At 47.3% G+C, this 19,206-nt stretch overlaps 1 protein-coding gene across 1 annotated transcript in view; it reads right to left on the bottom strand.

Moving 5' to 3' along the window:
- Window positions 1-1,288: 1,288 nt before the first annotated feature.
- LOC135203604 (integrator complex subunit 7-like) overlaps window positions 1,289-19,206 on the bottom strand; it is a 29,783-nt gene continuing 11,865 nt past the window's right edge. Inside the window, exons 5-7 of the mRNA XM_064233414.1 lie at window positions 18,855-18,984; window positions 17,504-17,620; window positions 1,289-1,540 (exon numbers count right to left, since the gene is read on the bottom strand). Coding sequence (XP_064089484.1) covers window positions 1,289-1,540; window positions 17,504-17,620; window positions 18,855-18,984 — 499 coding nt within the window. The remainder of the gene's footprint in view (window positions 1,541-17,503; window positions 17,621-18,854; window positions 18,985-19,206) is intronic.

The following is a 19,206-nucleotide window of genomic DNA, read 5'->3' as shown; positions in this document are numbered from 1 at the left end:
TAACTTCGGTATGTGCATATGACTTGACCATACCGTAGTCTTAAAGTGAATTCTCTACTACATTCTTTCCTAGCCGAAGCAGAGAGAGAATGGAAAATTTTCTATCTTCGTTCTTTTCTTTAATAAAACAATTAGTGTTAGACAAAGTAGATCCTAATGAGAAGCAAGGATCGAAGAGAATCACTCAAGGTTCCTATCCTTGGACATAAGGCCGTAACCTACGTCTGTTTAAGTCCACCGGAAGGGACTATTGATTGTAAGGTAAACTTCCTTTCCAGTTACTCATACCCACGACGAGATTTATCTTGCATATTACGAGAATCTTCGTCGAAGTTCTTCTCTCTAGAGGGTATGTAGGTATAATAATAAGGGAGAAACACTGTTTTAGGATGCCTTTCCAATGGCTATCCCTGGCAGTCTGGGACGCTCTACAGAACCTGCCGAGGGGACGCCTGACCGGTGGGGATTCTCTGAAACCTCCTTACGGCTTTCGACATTCCTTCTCCTCTGGGCTTGGGAGCTTGAAAGAGGTCTAGGCCTGGGAGCGAGACAGAGCCGATCAGACGCACCCTCCACTGCAATGGGGAACACTGTAATCACTTCTTACCTTTCAATAGCTCGCATTTTGAGCTACATCCCTTGTCTTCAAATTGCAATTATGAATTTGAAGTTTCTGTGAAGTAAGAAGGTGATGAGGATGCAACACTACTAGTACTGTTAATACTCTAACTGCTCATTAGTACGAGTATCCAAAAAACTTCTAAAGGAAGCGTATCTAGTTACATGCTTTACTGATTCCCTAAAGTAGGAAGTCAGTTTTATTTCCTCAATCAATTCTAACACTTATCACACGTATTAATGAATAAATATTAATATTTCCCTTTTTTGCAAACTATGTGAGTGTCTACCGACAATTTCAGTAGTTACACGGTTACATATTCTTCGCAATTTTTCGAAGACAAATTCATTAAAATGTTAATAAAAAGCGTATGCCGAGCCAAAGACCCAGTACTTCCCTGCAAAAGACAGCCCAGAAGATCGATGGCGACAAAACACGAAAATCAAGTCAGGAGGTACCGCAAACGTATGTTTACAATACGGCCGACAGAGAAAATCTGATAGAAAACGGGAATGGTTCCTATTCCTGCCACCCAGCGGCAGGCAGGTAGATCACCTGACCTACCTGTAGCGCGTGCCGCGAAATTCGAATTTCTGTCGGGAAGACGGAGTCTATAGCTATGTATATATCTGACAGGTAAGTTGAATGTATAAAATAATAGTTTTAATCTTAGTCCCTACCTGGTGTTAATGAGACTGAAGGTATTGCTGGAGCGGATGTAAGGGATGCTAACACACATAAGGCCGTAGTTGTTATTGCAGCATTGTGGCGTGAAGCCCTTGTGAATTCTATTAACGTCTCAACATTTTCTGCGGACCAAGCATGTGGTGCTGCTTCGGCCAGATATCCTAGCTCTCCAAGAACAGCCTGTCGAACTCCTAAACGGGCTTCACTTTTTAAATATCCCATCAAGAGATCCACCTGAAAATTTTTATTTCAATTGAAAAATTTCATTAATCATTATCCATAATAATATAATATTTCCTTTTAAAAGGACACGGGTTAAAAGAGACCTTAAGTTGTCAGCATTATGACTAATAAAAGTACTACATCTGCTATTCATTGGCACAAAAATGTTCTGATGAAGAAATTCTAAAATTGAAAGTTCAAAAATTGAAAGTTCATAACTTCTAAAATGTTCTTATCACATCTTTCCCTTTTAACCTATTTATCAAGTACTCCACTGCGAATACTATCTGCAACATTATTGTATAGTACTTGCCATTCAAGAATCATAAGCAACTACTATATTTCTAGAAGAAAAGAATGTAAAAATTAAGATGACTATGCTGAAGTTTACTGATGGGAAGGGTAAAAAGAGATTTATAGATGAATTAAAATAATGCACAAGGAAATGGCAATGAAGAGGGTTGGACAAAACAACCTCAAACAGAAATACAATTAAAAATAAATAACGAAGATATGAGCTGTAAATTACATGGGGAAGAGGAGGAAAGCTAAACCTTGTACAGGTATTTGAATGCAAAAGACTTCAGGGGATGAACATTAAAAAAATCAAAAGAACAGTTGAACACAACTCAAGAAGTACAAGATTTTTTGAAGCAATGAACATTAAAAAATACATATAGTAAATGGAAATAATGTATTAGTAAATTACAGGCAGTCCCCGGTTACAACGGGGGTTCCGTTCTTGAGACGCGTCGTAAGCCAGAACATCGTCAAAAATCCTAAGAAAACCTTATTCTTAATGCTTTGGGTGCATTGAAAACTATGTACAATGACAATTTGTCCAAAATTGCATTTTTCCTAACTATACAAACCTGAGGTCCTTTTACAATAGGAAGGTTACTAGCGGCAGCTGGATAGGTCGTAAGCTTTCGAACAAGGGGTTCGGTAGTTAACTGCTTGTCCGACAGTCGTTCGCGCGCGACTGGGAGGTAAACAATCACTTTTGCTTTTGGCCCAAGCAAAAACAGCAGAGTGAGGGGTGGCATGAGGTGGGGCTATGTGTAAAAGGACCTCAGGTTTGTATAGTTAGGAAAAATGCAATTTTGGACAAATTGTCATTTGTTCCGACACGAGATACAAACCTTTCGGTCCTTTTACAATAGGAAGACTCACTTCTTGGTGGGAGGAATCTGAGTCTTTTGTGAACAGACTGGTGTTCGCCCAACCTTGGAATGCCTCCCTGGTCGTAAGAGCGAGGGAGGGATCCAAGCCTCTGTCCGATTGATCAGGGTGTGCACCGCAGGATCAATGGTCAGACCTCTGGACCAAGTACTAAGAGAGAAGCAAGCGTATCTCTTCGTACCAGCAAGCAAGAACAAGTTCCTATTTGCAAAAGGCAACATAAAGTTATGGTTTTGTCTCTTGTTGGCATCCACTTCCCCCCCCTTGTAGGAGGAAGTGGTGGATATTCGCTCCCATCCCTAGTGAAAGGGATAGGATGGGGCTCTATCGAGTAGCTCACCTGCATCTCGTCCTTATCCAGCAAGGTGATGACCGTATCCCTCTACCCACAGGTAGAAGGGGAGAAAAAGATAGGAAGAGAAGCCAGTCACTCTCTCATTCACTTATCTATTCTTACAGTCACACCAGGACTCGATGCTGTTCAGCCTGCTAGGGTCTGGGTTAGCTACACAACGTGTTGAGCAGCCACCACGGGTCCCAAGGAAAACGATCCAAGGACCTGTGGGCAATATCCCAAAGGTAGAAGGAGGTGCCAGTGGTCTGGTTGTACCAGACCCCTGCCTTCAGTACCTGTGCCACGGAGAAGTTCTTGCGGAACTCGAGGGAGTGTACTTCTTCTAGGTCATCTTGGTGCTGACGAAGAGGCTTCAACACTCAGCCTGGGATGTCGAGTTTCTTCAGAAAGCGCCGTCGCGCTTTCACAGGACAAAGCAGCATCTCCTTCGCATCGAAGGCGGTGAAGTCCATTAGGGAGGGGATTGTGAAGGACTCTAACCGATCGTCAGGGACCGAAGGGTTCTGAGTCTTCGCTACGAAGTTCGGTACGAAATCGAGCGTCACGGATCCCCATCCCCTGGATGCTTGACTTAGAAAGAAAAGTCATGCAGTTACCTCAGAGGAAAAGAAGGGAATGGTCGCATGACCTATCTCTTCTCGACTTCGGTGATGTCCTGTACCCATACTGGTCTATCCGTCTGCAGCGAAATGTCTCGCATTCTCCTATCCCCATGCAGTGAAGTTCTTCTTCTCGGTAGTGGATAGGACACCGACACTCAATGGTGGGTGTCGATGGTATGAGTACTGGGACAAGCCGTTAGGACGAAGAAAAGACTGTTATGGAACAACCGAACTAAGTCCACAGCGAAGTTCGTAACTGACTTGGGCGCTCTGACAGCTGCCGACTGACTGCGTTCGGTAGGAGGCAAGTTGTCCAAACATTCGAGCAAGTCACGTGACCTTCGCCTTAAAAGGGTTATGCCAAGAGACTAAACAAATTAATTTGTTCGTCACCGATGCCAGACGGCGAGGTGAGGATTCTCTTAAGGCATGTGCCCAACAGGCGAAAGTCAATTGCCTTCTAGAGACCGAGGTCCCTGATGGCAAGATATCTCATAGTATAGTTGACTCTCAGCTAAGGAGAAACAACACTGTGTCGTTGAAGACGAAGGTGTACAGAAAATGCAACCTAAGTCTTCACAGCTGAATCGAGAGAAGAATTCTCAAGATTCTGAACCTGTGCTACAAAGACTGAGAACGCTAACCGCTATTTCATTGCTGTCCGGTGAGGATCGTAGTTGCAATGAAAGCGGAGCGCTTTTTAGTAATGAAGACACAGAGAATTACTGCCTGAAGAACTGCTTCTCATGGCTGAACATTTGGAAGTAGAAGCTGTCAGGTCGGAGAGTAGGCGATGTCTTCTGACACATCTGTTAATTCTGGGTGAACAATGAACAATTGCACACCTGCAAATACGAGATATTTTTGAAGACAAACTCAGATGTCTGCAAAAATCATTCGCATTATCGCGGTGCGATGCAGCGGGAGACTAGTACAGACTTCTGTTACCGTGCGGTAAACAGAAAGATGAAAGAGTCCAAGAGATATCTCTGTTGAAAATTCTCGCAATGTCGAAGGCGATGAAATCGAGCATCACAGCAGTAGATGGTCCTTCATTATTGCGAGAATCCCCGTTAATCAGAGACCTAAGTCCATGATTGTTGGGCAGAGATACGGTTCGGTAGTCAATCAAACCAGGGGAGAGAGAGACGTAACAGACCGTGCATCTCGGAGACCCAGCTGATACTGAGCTGCTATCAGGCAGTTCAATACGCAGTAGCTCTCGGTGACTCGTCATCCTGAGTTGCCAGGTAATCCCTTCCACAAAGGAATGCGTTCGGCTAGAACCATCGAGCATAAAGAATACGTTCGAGCAATTATATTTAAACGAAACGGATTTCGGTAAATACAAAAGCTGATTGGTGTTGTCGTGACAATAACAAGTATCTAAAATCGAAACTGATAACTCCTGGGAGGTTGCAGGCAACCCCGAGTTGCAGTTCAATTAAGATACAATTCGTCTCGGTCACAATCCGTAGAGTTAACTACGGAATGCGTCCTACCCCCCGGACAATTCAACTGTTAATAGAATCATGTCGCGAGGGTAATATACGTAGTATATTTGTAGGTTCTGTACAACGACCTCCATCCTAAATTCTTTTCCCCTCGAGGAATGAGAATAAGGATTGGAGATCGACCGCCTTCGTTCTCTAGTCAAGAGAGTGAAGGAAAAGTCTTTCCCAAAGGAAAGCTTCAATGGTGAACAGAATACCGAAGACGATAGTTCAAGCCAAACTGGATGTTCCCGTCCGTTCTTCTCTATTCCAGGTTGGTCGCCTACTGTGAGATACTCTTCTTTCAGCAGCAGTCTTCTTCCAAATGCTAGAAATTCCAGGAATTCGAGCATAGGCGAGGTTCCCGATTATCGTGTAACAATTATCGGGGATTCTCGTCTCGCTCACTTTGGACCGTGGTCTCGCCTAAGTGTTTGGAGATCGTAAAAAACTCGAACACTCTGAGTGCGCTAGAAATTCCGTAGAATTCTAAGCACTCTGCAAAACCCCCACCGAATTCGTCAAACGATATCGGCTGGTGGTCCTCTCGATTCCTGTAGAAATTGAGAAAGGGGCAGGATCCCTCCTCAATGACCGGGGCTTACGTCAGGTAGGACCCGAAGTCCCACCCCGGTAGCGCAGTCCCGAACGTGGGATCTTACAGAGAAATCTCTGTAGGATCCCTCCCCTTTCCCTCGTAGCCGTAAGGAGAGAGGGAATGGGGGAGGAATTGGATACTCGCTCGCCTTCCCAGCGGAACTAGCAGTTGGAGAAGAACAGGAGCAGCCATCGATTTACGGCAATGGCCTCTCAGAGCCTGGGAAAACGTATCGTCAAGGAGAGGAAAAACGTTTTTCCCGAGGAGGGTTACGAACTCATACTGTAGGTAAGTGTCTGCCGCCACTGTGAACGTCGTTCTGGGTGGGGCTGATCGACACCTGACAGGAGAGAGCCGATACCGTCCTCCGACTCATTTCAGTCCTCGTCGAGGTCGAAACCTCTCAGGAGGACCGAAGGGGTATTCAAATACGGTGTCCGAAGACACGTAGAAACGCCGCTGTTGCAGTAGAGGAGGTGGAAGTAGCTTGTTCGACCGGCCAGAACTGAGAGAGCCTTCTTGTCCGGAGACGAGAGACTACCTGGTTCAACACAGTCGGCAAGCTCCGATCGCGGCAGACCCACCGTCGGTTTGGGTTCCCTCTCGGGCCCCAAAACGACTCGAGCCAAGACATGGGCTCTGCTGGTGGGAGCGGCGATCCTTCCCCGAGGTCGTTGTGCTAACGAATCAGCGCCATAACCTCAGCAAAGTTCCACTGGATCTCGGAAGTCACAGCATCTTGCAGAGTAGGACCGTTAAGCCCTTCGAACAAGAGCATATTCCGAGAACCTCCCCCTTAAGGAGGGGGAACAGCGACAGCCCTCTCGGTCTCCTCCTGCCACTTGCGCGTACGTCCTGGTCAGTCCGAAGATCGTGCCTGGTACATACGGCATCGTGACAGGATCGTGCGGGGCGCGCCCCTCACGATCACTGCGCTGTGCCTCGCTCTTCCCGGTGTAAACCGAGGAAGTTGAAGGCACGGGAGAGGAAGACCTGATGCTCCCCTTCGCTCGCTGGCTGAACCAGCGGGCTTGGAGGGCTGCAGGCGATCGCCAACCCGTGGTGGGAATCGAGCTGCAGGCCTAGTTGAGTCGTTTCCCTGGGGAGAACGGCTGGACCGAGAACAGTGACCCCAATCTCGTGTGTCAGGGGAACTGCTGCTGGTTGCCGTACCTGCACATTCCCTGTGGGAGCGACGGTCGGGCTACCTGCAAAGACCACTGTCACGGTGAGACCAGTGCCAGTCCTCACGGCGCGTCACACCGCTGGTGCCAGCCGTGGCTGGCACCGGCGATCGGGAGGACCTCTTCCCAGCCTCGGCACGTGGCCGGTCAGAGACCGTCACGTCAGCCCGGGTAGCCAGCTGGTCGCCGTGAGAGCGAGAGCTGGCCTGGTGGGAGGCACCTGAGCAGCTCTCACCAGCCTTCCGCTCCGTGCCGTGAACCTGGCGCCAAGCGAGCTCTGGCGCCTGATTCTTGGCTGCACGGTCACTGGTAGGTGACGGTACACTCGGTATCTCTCGCGGACGAGAGGCCGAGACGGAACCTGGTGTAGTGGCAGAGCCCCTGACACCAGGCGAGGAAGTACCGGTGTTAGCCGGTACCCCTCTGGTCCCCGTAGTCTTCTTCCTTGCGGAAGAAGAGACAGGCCCTGCTCCCGAAGGAGCAGGAGGACCAGCGGAAGGAACCCTCCCGTCCCACCGAGGTGAGACGGGTCCCGAGAAGCTCCCGAGGGAGACTTCTTAGGAGGGAGGAGGCAACCTTCTTCTTCCTCGGCTGTGAAGCCTTAGAAGTCGAAGGGGAAGAGGCGGCAGCCGACGACGATGAGAAGATGGAGACGACGACGATGACACCTTCCTCCTCTTCTTCGTCAGCTTCCTCAGGACAGACGTAAGATCTGCCATCCAGGGCGGAGCCGGGGCTGCTGTAGCCGAAGCCACAGGGCCCGGACGCACCTGTACAGACAGACCAAAGTCTGGGGTAGTACCACCACGAACAGGGACGACGTCAGCAGGTATGGGCATCTCAGGAACAGCAGGCACAGCCAGCACAGCATCGGCAGGGACAGCCAGCGCAGCAACGGCAGGGACAGCTAGCACAGCAACGGCAGGGACAGCTAGCACAGCAACTGAAGGGACTGTCAGCACAGAATCGGCAGGTACGGCAGGCAGCACCGGTAACACAGGAGGTGGAGCAGCAGCCAGCAACATCCTGGTACCGGCGGCAGGTCCAGGGGCGAGCTCTAGGGCAGTGGGAGTGTGGTCGCGGCAGCGCGGCAACCACGAGCGGCGGCGGGCACGCCCCGCCCCCCTCTCGGTACGGCGAACGGCACTTCACAGCGGCTGTAGGCAAGACTGTTACCACGTGAGGCGAGTACACCAGGTGAGGAGGGACGGCGTCACCTGTAGTCGAAATCGTTGTCATGGTCACCGCTCCATGGGTGACCGCAGCAGGCCCAGACATAGAACAGCAGCCCCTGGACACTAGGCACGCCCTGCAGATCGACGGACGCCCATACCTCACCAAGGTCCACCCTCGTGGCAGTAGCACCTGCGGAAATAACAGTAATAGTGATTAGTGGGGGGGGAAGTCCCCTCGCGCGGGGGGGGGGGGGGGGGGTGGGGGGGGGGGGGGGGGGGGGGGGGGGGGGGGGGGGGGGGGGGGGGGGGGGGGGGGGGGGGGGGGGGGGGGGGGGGGGGGGGGGCAGCCCCACACCGAACGAGCGGAAGACCCCGAATACAATTGTACATCGGGGCACCGAGCGCCCTCCCCCGCGCTCGACGGCTCGGGCGAGGAGAAGGACCCAGATAACCTCCCCCCCGAAGGGGAAGGGCCATCTGTGGGAGCTGAACGGAGGGGGGGGGGGGGGGGGGGAGAGATTCTCGTTCCCCCACCCCCGCATAGCACCATGTACCCAAAACAACAACAAAAAAGAGCCCGAGAGCAATCGTGCCCTCGGCACCAAATGCAAGGGCATAAGGATCAATTCCCTGACTGAGCGGAACTTGAACCAAAATAAATATTGATGCAATCAATAATAAAAGGAATAAAATGAAAAAGAATCTTGCATTACGATTTCACTTCACAATGAATAAGGGCTCGGATCGAGCGCATTTGCGCCCTCGGTACCGAGCGCAAGGGGAAAAGGATCCATTCCCGATTATGAACGGAAACCTTGATCCATGATGAATTGATGCAATCAAAATATATATGAAAATGAAAAAGAATACTGCGCTTGCGATTTCACTTCATACAAAATAAAAGGGGGAAGGATCAATTCCCGGGTAAGAGCGGAAACATTGATCCAAGTAAATAATGCAATCCCAATAAAATATGAAAATGAAAAAGAATACTGCACTTGCGATTTCACTTTCATTCAAATAAAAAGGGGAAAGGATCAATTTCCGGGTAAGAGCGGAAACTGATCCAAAATGAGTATTGATACAATCAAAATAAATATATGAAAATGAAAAAGAATACTGTACTTGCGATTCCACTTCCATACAGAATAAGTTTTCGTGCCGAGCGCTCGGCAACGAGCACACAGGTCAAAAAAATATAAATGAAAAGGGTACTTACTTACGATTTTCATCTACACATTTCCAACCAAAATATAAGGCTCGGAGCGAGCGCTCTCCTGCCCTCGGCACCGAGCATACACAATACGAGGATCATTTCTGGGAAATATGAATTCCCGCACTTACGCCCTTCAGTCCCGGCACTCGGGTAATCGGAGGGCGTGGTGAAACCAAGATCCTTTAATTCACAATTGAATTCAATGGAAATAAAGATGAAATGATTGTACTTACAATTCAGTTTCACTAGATAAATAGAAAAGAAAAACACAACCATGCGAAAGAAACGACGATGAAGCGGGCAGAGAGCGGTGATACACACAACTCACGATCTACCACGCCGCAGGCCGAAAGCAAAAGTGATTGTTTACCCCACCCCGCGCGACTGTCGGACAAGCAGTTAACTACCGAACCCCTTGTTCGAAAGCTTACGACCTATCCAGCTGCCGCTAGTAACCTTCCTATTGTAAAAGGACCCAAAGGTTTGTATCTCATGTCGGAACAACTGCATTCTTATGGCATTTTTCATCTTAAAAAAACCTTCAAATATGATATTGTTAAGATACAATAAAGTTTGTTCATACTTACCTAGCATATATATATAGCTGTATTCTCTGAAGTCCGACAGAATTTCTAAAACTTACGACACACGTAGTGGGAGTTAGGGTGGTTAGTACCCATTCCGCCGCTGGGAGGCGGGTATCAGGAACCATTCCCATTTTCTATCAGATTTCTATCTCCACTGTCTCCTGAGGGGAGGTGGGTGGGTACTAAAAATATATATATCTGCCAGGTAAGTATGAACAAACTTTATTGTATCTTAACAATATCATTTTTGTTCATGAAACTTACCTGTCAGATATATATATAGCTGAATCCCACCTTTGGCGGTGGGAGAGACAGAAAAAGGATTTTAGGAAACATATAAATGTATATGATTGACATCTTGGTTCCTTTACCTGTTAGCATAGCTGACTTCGTGATTACTGTCACCCAAGCCTGCTTCTGCTTCACTAGAGTTACCAAACAAGGTAGTGACCTGTGTAGTTGGTGCGCTCTAGATGATCTGTCAACGGGGACGGGACCACAATGTGACTAGACACCGACCATACTTCTGAGGGCAACGAGGCAAAAACCACCACCTAAGTTAGCCTAACAACAACTCCCATATACCAAAGGCTAAAGGAAGGGACGACTGTACTCGCAGCCGACCCTACAACCATAAACATACAAATATTAAAAACTCACCTACCCTTTTCTATGGGAAAGGATGAGTGCTACCTCCTGCCCCCAAAATAGTGTCTGCGGCGACGTATGGTCCGAGAGAGTAACAGCTTTCATAGGTCGTTCTCACCTCCCGTAGGTAGTGCGAGGCGAACACTGAGTTACTCCTCCAAAAAGTAAGCACTTAAAATGTCCTTTAAGAGCCATGTTTTTCTGAAAGGCTATTGAGGTCGAAATAGCCCTTACTTCGTGCGCATTAACTTTTAGTATCTTCAAGTCGCTGTCTTTGCAAGAAGCGTGCGCCTCTTTAATGGTGTTCCTTAAAAAGAATGCCAGTGCATTCTTGGACATGGGCATGTTTGGTCTCTTGACCGAACACCATAAGTTCTCCGCAGAACCTCCGCAATCCTTCGTTCTACGAATATACTCTCTAAGAGCCCTAACAGGACACAGGACTCTTTCTGGCTCTTGACCAATGATCTCTGCCATACCCTTGATCTCGAATGTTCTAGGCCACGGATTGGAAGGGTTTTTCGTTTTTTGCCAGAAACGACATACTCAAAGAGCAGACTGCATTATGCCCTTTGAAACCGACGTGTTTGCTGATAGCCTGTATTTCGCTAACTCTCTTCGCCGTCGCCAGAGCAGTTAGGAATACAGTTTTCTTCGTCAAATCTCGCAGAGACGAAGAGGAAAGAGGTTCAAAGCGATCTGACATTAAATATTTGAGGACCACATACCAGGTTCCACGAAGGTAGCTTCGGTAGTGGTACCTTGGTCGTCTCGAAAGATCTCAATAGATCATGGAGATCCTTGTTGTTAGCGAGGTCAAGACCTCTATGGCGAAAAAACTACAGATAGGACGCTTCTGTAGCCTTTAATAGTTGACACTGCCAACTTCCAGATCTTGTTTCAGATAAAGCAAGAAGTCGGCGATCTGGCTCACAGAGGTAGTGGTAGAGGAAACTCCTTTTCTCTTACACCAACTTCTAAGGCTGCCCACTTCGATTGGTAAACCGCGATTGATGATGGTCTCCTCGCGGTGGCGATAGCTTTAGCCACTGATTTCGAAAAACCTCTCGCTCTGGCCAACTTTTGGATAGTCTGAACGCAGTCAGACTCAGAGCGGAGAGGTTTTTGTGGTACCTCTCGAAGTGGGGCTGTTTGAGTAGATCTCTCCTTAACGGAAGAGATCTCGGATAATCCACTAGGTAGAACATCACCTCTGTGAAACCAGATCGCTGCGGGCCAAAAGGGGCGATTAAAGTCAACCTCGTCCCCTCCGATGCTGCAAATTTTCTCATCACCTCCCCAGGATCTTGAAGGGGGGAAAAGCGTAGAGATCCAGGCCCGTCCAATCCCATAGAAGGGCGTCTACTGCTACTGCTCCCGGATCGAGAACCGGGGAGCAATACAGAGGAAGTCTCGCCGTCCTTGATGTTGCAAAGATGTCCACTAAGGGGCATCCCCAAAGACCCCACAGTTCCTGGCATACTTCTTGATTGAGAGTCCACTCTGTCGGCAATAACTGTCCTTGTCGACTGAGGAGATCTGCCCGGACGTTCTCGACTCCGGCAATGAATCTTGTCAATATTGTGACTTCTTTCTCCTTTGCCCAAAGTAGGATCTCTTTCCCCAGAGAAAACAGGGAGCGAGAGTGTGTTCCTCCTTGTTTCTTCAAGTATGCCAGGGCTGTGGTGTTGTCCGAGTTGACTTGAACTACACGACGGGAGACTTTGTTGTGGAAGAACTGGAGCGCTAATTGAACCGCTGCCAGCTCTTTGAAGTTGATATGCCAGGTTACCTGTTCCCCTCTCCAGGTACCTGACACTTCCTCCCCCCCTAGGGTTGCTCCCCACCCCGTGGATGACGCGTCGGAGAACAACACTAGGTCGGGGTTCTGAAGCTTGAGGATATGCCCTCTGACAGCTTTCCACGGATCGAGCCACCATCTTAGATGGTTCTTCACCTCTTCCGAGATGCTTAACTTCATGTCGAAGTTGTCCTTTTCTGTCCAGCTGTCCGACAGAAAGAACTGAAGAGGTCGGAGGTGTAGCCTCCCCCCAGGGAAACAAACTTCTCCAGCGAGGAAATGGTCCCCCAGCAGACTCATCCATTACCCTTCACCGAGCATGAAATCCTTCCCTAGAAAGGCCGACACTTTTTCTATGCCTTGTTGCTGACGTTCCTGGACGGAAAAGCCCGAAAAGCCACTGAATCCATCTGAATCCCCAGATACACCGATAAAAGGACTGTGTTGGGGTCAGATGTGACTTTTCGAAGTTCACCAGAAGTCCCAGGGACGCAGCTAAAGACAGAGTCGTTTGCAAGTCCTTCAGGCACCGGGTCTGCGAGGAGGCTCGTATGAGCCAGTCGTCCAGATAGAGCGAGATTCTGATGTTGGAAAGATGGAGCCACCTCGCCACGTTCTTCATTAAGATGGTGAAGATAAAAAGGGGCCGTACTCAGTCCGAAACAAAGAGCCCTGAATTGAAGACCTTCCCTTTCAATACGAACCGAAGGTACTTCATCGATTGGGGATGTATCGGGACGTGAAAGTAGGCGTCCTGAGGTTCGAGTGATACCATCCAATCTCCAGGTCTTAAGGCCCCCAGAACTGACTGAGTGTCCCTCCATCTTGAACCTCTGCTTCTCTATAAAGAGGTTTAGACGACTTACATCCAAGACGGGCCGCCACCCTCCCGATTGTTTCAGTACAAGAAACATCTGTTGTAAAATCCTGGCGTTGCCAGGTCTAAAACCTGTTCCACTGCTCGTTTCTCGAGCATCTGCTCGAGCAGGTCGAAAAGTATCTTTTCGCTTTGTCAGCGGATACGATGGGGACAAGTCCCTGGAGTGGAAGTCAAACGGGGCGGCTTTATGAAAGGGATCTTGTAACCCTTCTCTATGACTTCGAGAGACCAGGTGTCTGCCTCTCTTACTCTCCAGGCTTCTGCAAACAACTGCAGCCTGGCTCCTACCGGTGACTGAAGGCACGATCTCTCACTTCTTACCCCTAGACTTGGAATGGAAGGGCTCTACCTCTAGGAAGGCTTCTTCCTCGAGGAGACGATCTAGCGGAAGTCCCTCCACGAAAGGGCTTCTGCTTTCTAAACGGTTGGGTTCCTGACGACGTTTGAAGGGCCAGCCGGTACGTCTCGAAGACTGAGCCAACAGGTCTTGTGTGGCTTCTCTTGCAGACTAACTGCCAGATCCTTCACCATAGCTTGGGGGAAGAGATGACTCGAGAAGGGAGCATACAAAAGTTCTGTCCTCTGTGCGGGAGAGACAGACTTAGCCGCGAAGTTGCAATAAAGCGACCTTTTCTAAGAACCCCTGCTGAAAAAAATGAGAGGCTAACTCCTCTGAGCCATCCCTGACGGCCTTGTCCATGCATGACAATACACTGGACAGCTCCCCAAGCTGATCGAGTCTGGCTTACGAGATTGGTTGTCTAAGGCTCCAAGACACCAGTCTAAAAAATTGAATACCTCTAAGGACCTAAAACAGTCCCTTCAAAAGATGGTCCAATTCGGAAGTCGTCCAAGATACTTTAGCTGAGGCTAAAAGGGCCCTCCTTGAGGCATCAACCACGCTGGCGAAATCACCTTGAGCAGACGTAGGAACCTTCAATCCTAATTCCTCGCCTGTCTCATACCACATCCTGCCTTAACCGCTAAGTCTAGACGGAGGCAGGGCGAAAGTAGTCCTTCATTTTGCTTTCCTAGACTCCATCCAGGCGTTACCTTCCGGAAAGCTCTTCTAGTAGATAACGACGTCTTCATCTTCACGAAAACCTGGAGACTGCTTGTCTTCGACGACGAAAACTGAGAAGGAAGGAGAAGAGGAGCAGCAGGCTGAAAAGTATCGCCAAAACGAATCACGAAGTAGTCGTGCCAAAAACTTGATAATCTGACGAAGCAGACGTAGCAGGTTGTTCTTCATCAACATCCACTCCGAAGAACCGCTAAGTTCTCCTTCTTCCCTACCCGAGTGCAAGTCCGAAGGAAGAGGCAGAAGTCCTTTAGCTCCAAGTCTCCTATCCGAACGATGAAGAGAAGACGAGGGTAACGGATCCTTAACAGTCACAGGATCAGGAATCACCTTTAGAGGAGAACATGCCAAAGTCTCGGGAACAACATCCGAGTGACAGCGAACTTCCACATTCGCGTCCACAGAGGTCTTACTAGAACGTCTACGAGCGTCCATCTGAGCGTCCAACGTAGCGTTCTCTCGAGCGTCCAATCAGCGTGTCCGACCGAGCATCCAGCGAAGCGTCCAACGGAGAAGAGGGCCGAACGCAAAGAAGTCCGTCCGACAGCTACAAAATCGTCGTCAGCAGAAGCGTCGAAGTCGGAACACCAAGCGTCCTCTCTACTGGAAGGGAGGGAAGGAGCATGCAGAGAACTCTCTCTAAACTGGCGTCTAACGTCACCTCTAGACGAACCCTGGGGAGCAAAACGACGTCTAGAGGGCGAAAAATCAGAGAGACGGGACGAAAAAGGACCCGCCTTGGAGAAGACTGCTTAGTTCTCTTGATAGGCAGTCTATCGTCTTTCCTTCGACGAGGTACCGTCTCCTTCTGCTTCAGTAAAGCGTCCAGTTGCCGCTGCATCGCAATGATGATCTCCGTCTGAGATGTCTCCTTACGCGGAGACAAGCTGCGCTTGTGAGAAGGAGAGGGGCGAGGGGACGCCTTCTTCCTACTCCCAGGAACAGCCTTGGCTCTAGAGCGACTGGGGCGCTCGCGGGCGTCATCGTCGGATGACGTCCTAGACTTCTTCTGGGCGGAAAAGCTACGCTTTCCGGAGAAGAATGCCACTTCAGACAAAGCATGACGTGAAGCGTCAAGCTCTTGAAGAGTCCTCTTCAAAGGTCGCGAATCCGAACGAGATTCCCACCCCTTGCGCGGGGAGGACGCGTCGGAAGACGAGTAAACAATCCTTCAGGATACGTGCGCGAGCACCGCTCCTTAGCAGCCTGGGAAGCGTCCACAGGAACTGCTGAAGGGACGCCAGATCGGTGGGGGTTCCCGTAACCCTCCTTCGGCCTTCGACATGCCCTCTCCCTGAGTCCTGGGTAGTCCGGCAGAGGTCCCAGCCTAGAGGCGCTATAGGGCCGATCTGACGCCCCCTCCACTTCACTAGGGGCACTATCACTGCACTTATTTTGCCTGTTTTCAAGGGCAAGCACTTTAGATTCAAGCGTCTTCAATGAATCCAGAATAAGCGAAAGGGCATTACCCTCCGCAGACACCACTTTGAGGGCCCGAAGGAAACACTACGGGGTTAGGAGACACAAAATCTAAAGGAGGGTTAGAAGGGGATACATTAATACCCTGTCTGCTACCCGACTTACTCCTGGAGGAAGACCTCCTAATCCTATCACGTTCTAACTTCTTTACGTAGGATTCATACGTCTTCCATTGTAATCATCCAAGCTTTCACACTCATTACAGCGCAAATCATAAATTACACTCTAATGCCCCCTCACACCCTTTACACAATGTGTGAGATCAACCAAGGCTTTAGGAAGCCTAACCTTGCATTCCACTTTTCCGTACACACCCTGGCGCTAGCAGAACTACATCCAGACTATTTAAGGAAAAAATCTAAGCCAAATTCAAAAAACAGTCCAAATCACGTATGCCAAGCTATCGATCCAATCAAAAAACCAAAAAGTCAAGAGGATACTCAAGCAATGAAAAGTTTTCCAAAATCCTGAGGCGGAGGTGTGTAAACAGATGTTTACGACACCGGCGACAGAAGAAATCTGATAGAAAATGGGAATGGTTCCTGATACCCCTCCCGCCTCCTCCCAGCGGCGGGAATGGGTACTAACCACCCTAACTCCCACTACGTGTGTCGTAAGTTTTAGAATTCTGTCGGACTTCAGAGAATACAGCTATATATATATCTGACAGGTAAGTTTCATGAACAAAATTGATTATTTTGCATTTTTGGTGCCATATTTTATCTGCCAGATGAGCGTTGTAGGCGTCGTAACCCTGGAACATGCGTCGTAACCCTGGAACATGCGTTGTAACCCTGGAAATAATGTCTGATGAATATAATTGAAAAGCGTTATAAACCTCGGAACGTCGTAAGCCGAGACCGTCGTAACCCAACCCGGGGACTGCCTGTATAGTTAATGAGGATAAATTTTCTGTAGGTCCAATGCTTTGTAGCAATTTTCATTCCCACAGGTATTACAAGCTTAAAAGAAAGCTGCTTAAATTTAATGATTTGATTAGTTTTATGGAAGAAATTTGTTACTCTTTATTTAAAATCAATGAAGCAAAGGATCAGACTACACTGCATTTGGAGTGATATTCAAGCAGTACAAAGCATGGTAGTACTTATCAACCTGCTTAATGTAGTACCATAACATTTAAGAACAAAACCTTTATTGACCAGAGGATACTTGACTAAATTTATACAGCATTTAATTGTAGTCTGGAGAAATTCAGGCAGTAAATATGTAGCTGACACATGACACATATCAGTGTTTTGATTACTAATGAGACTGCATGTGACTTTACATGTTGCCACTAAGCCTAAAATGAACAAGGAGGTACTTTCTAAAGTAGTTGTCACTTGGGAACTTTATCTATTTGTATCTTTTGATTCTAGTTTTATTAGTATTGTTCTACAATCTGCTACCTTGAATCACAGGATACCTAACAAAGCAACTGATGCTGCTTTGACCAGCAATCATTTCCCTTCTCACAGATGATGGCCATGAGAAAAAAAAAAAAAAAAAGTGTATCATAAACGGGCAATCGAAACTATTTCACATGCAATGACCTACAATGATGGTTATAAGAAATACACTTTTACACAGGTAAGTTACTGTTGTACTGTGTAGGACTTACATCCCAGTCTTCATCATCTCCCTTCACTTTTTACCCACCTAATATTACTAAATTTGTTCATATATGTACTCACCTGCTGGGGGATGTCGACAAGAATATGAGCTGCTAACTGGGTTAGTGTGTGAAGTGTCGTTATTACCACCCGCTGCGTTGGGTACTCTTTCAACAACTCTAGACATAAGCTTCGGACCTGGAAAATTGTACACACTCAGATACAGCCAGAAAAAAAGACTATCAAAACAGCTCTTTATACCTGCTGCAAAGAAATACTAAAAAAAGCATAATGTAAAATATCTGAAACACTCAGTAATATAACAAGCAGTGAGTGAATGCATCAAAAGGATGAATCACAGTTAACCAGTTATGGGCTCTCTCATATCTCATACCACCTCCCCCCCAACCCCCCCACCATCTACAAATACAGATCAATCTCAGAAGTTTGCCAGTTTTTGTTTAACATACCGTAGATGTCAATGGGATGGTTGGACTGATGCCCTTGCCTACCCATGGCTAACTGTAATATAAAAAAGGCCCAGGAAAAATAGTGGGTTGAACCCAAATGGAATAATAAACCCTATTCTTAGGAAGAACACTATAAGAGACAGGCCAGGGAAAATGGAAGAATTGAGTTTCAATGCTTTGCAGTAATAGAGAGAAAAAAATAATCAAACTATGTACATTACTCTGAAATATTATTAAGGAAAGATACTGAGACCTATCAGCAAAGGACCAGGAACCTTCTCTTCCATGAGAAATAAGACTACGATACTGAATTTACTCTTAGCATGGGAAATATTCCAAGCAAATGTAATAAGGCCTACCTGGCAGAATAATTTTTAAAAATGAAGGGGGACACAAATAATGTTTCAATAACAGAGCTTGGGCAAAACAGTTGGTTTGTTGTTACGCTGAAAAATAAAGTATTCATTATAAATATTATAAACCTCCAAAACAAGCCCTTACTTTACAAACATGTTAACTATACACCATGCAAAGATGAGAATAGTGTTCCCTCAACAGCCATTTAATATGCTTCCCTTGCACCCCATCAATATAAGGAGTCATGGTAATTAAGAGAAGGCATCATTCACAGCAGAAGCTATACATGGGACAGACTGAGTCCGGTAATCTCCACAAGGCTAAAACCCAAAGACACATTCTTCACTGCTTCCAGCATGGCAAGCATCATCCACATAAGTTTACATTCACAATTCCTTTCCCATCAATGCCTTCAACTATCAGGCAGAAATCATAGTGCATAAAAAATCTGGGCAAATTATAAATCAATAATCGATCTGTCTTTCATACAAATTCACCCCATTAATAAAGCAAATATCAAAATTAAGAATCAAACAATGGTGAAAATAAAGCGTATTCTTGTGATTGCATTAAAATGCTACTGCATTACATAAAACTTCACTTACAGTTGCAGCTGTTTCTGCATCATGATGCATATGTTGAAAAACCTGTATCAACTGGAGTTTCACATCAACTGGCGTAGCTAATCCTCCGATCATATGTGTGAGACGCTCGCACATGTTCATGGCAAATGTTCTGTAAATGGAGACACGGTGTCAATGATTATCGCCATAACATCAAAGGTGAAATAAAAACAAAATTGCCCCTCAAATCTTGTGGGAGCAGGGAAGAAACTTACTAATCACAATGACATTTGAACTGGTTAGGATCCGATACAGTAAGTCATACAACTGTTGAAAATTTGGATGGTTACAAAATTACATTAACATTTTCTAATACAAATATATTCCATGACAT

Source organism: Macrobrachium nipponense, chromosome 24 (genome assembly GCF_015104395.2).
Source record: "Macrobrachium nipponense isolate FS-2020 chromosome 24, ASM1510439v2, whole genome shotgun sequence".
Classification (NCBI taxonomy): domain Eukaryota; kingdom Metazoa; phylum Arthropoda; class Malacostraca; order Decapoda; family Palaemonidae; genus Macrobrachium; species Macrobrachium nipponense.
This window is presented reverse-complemented; position numbering and strand designations above follow the sequence as displayed.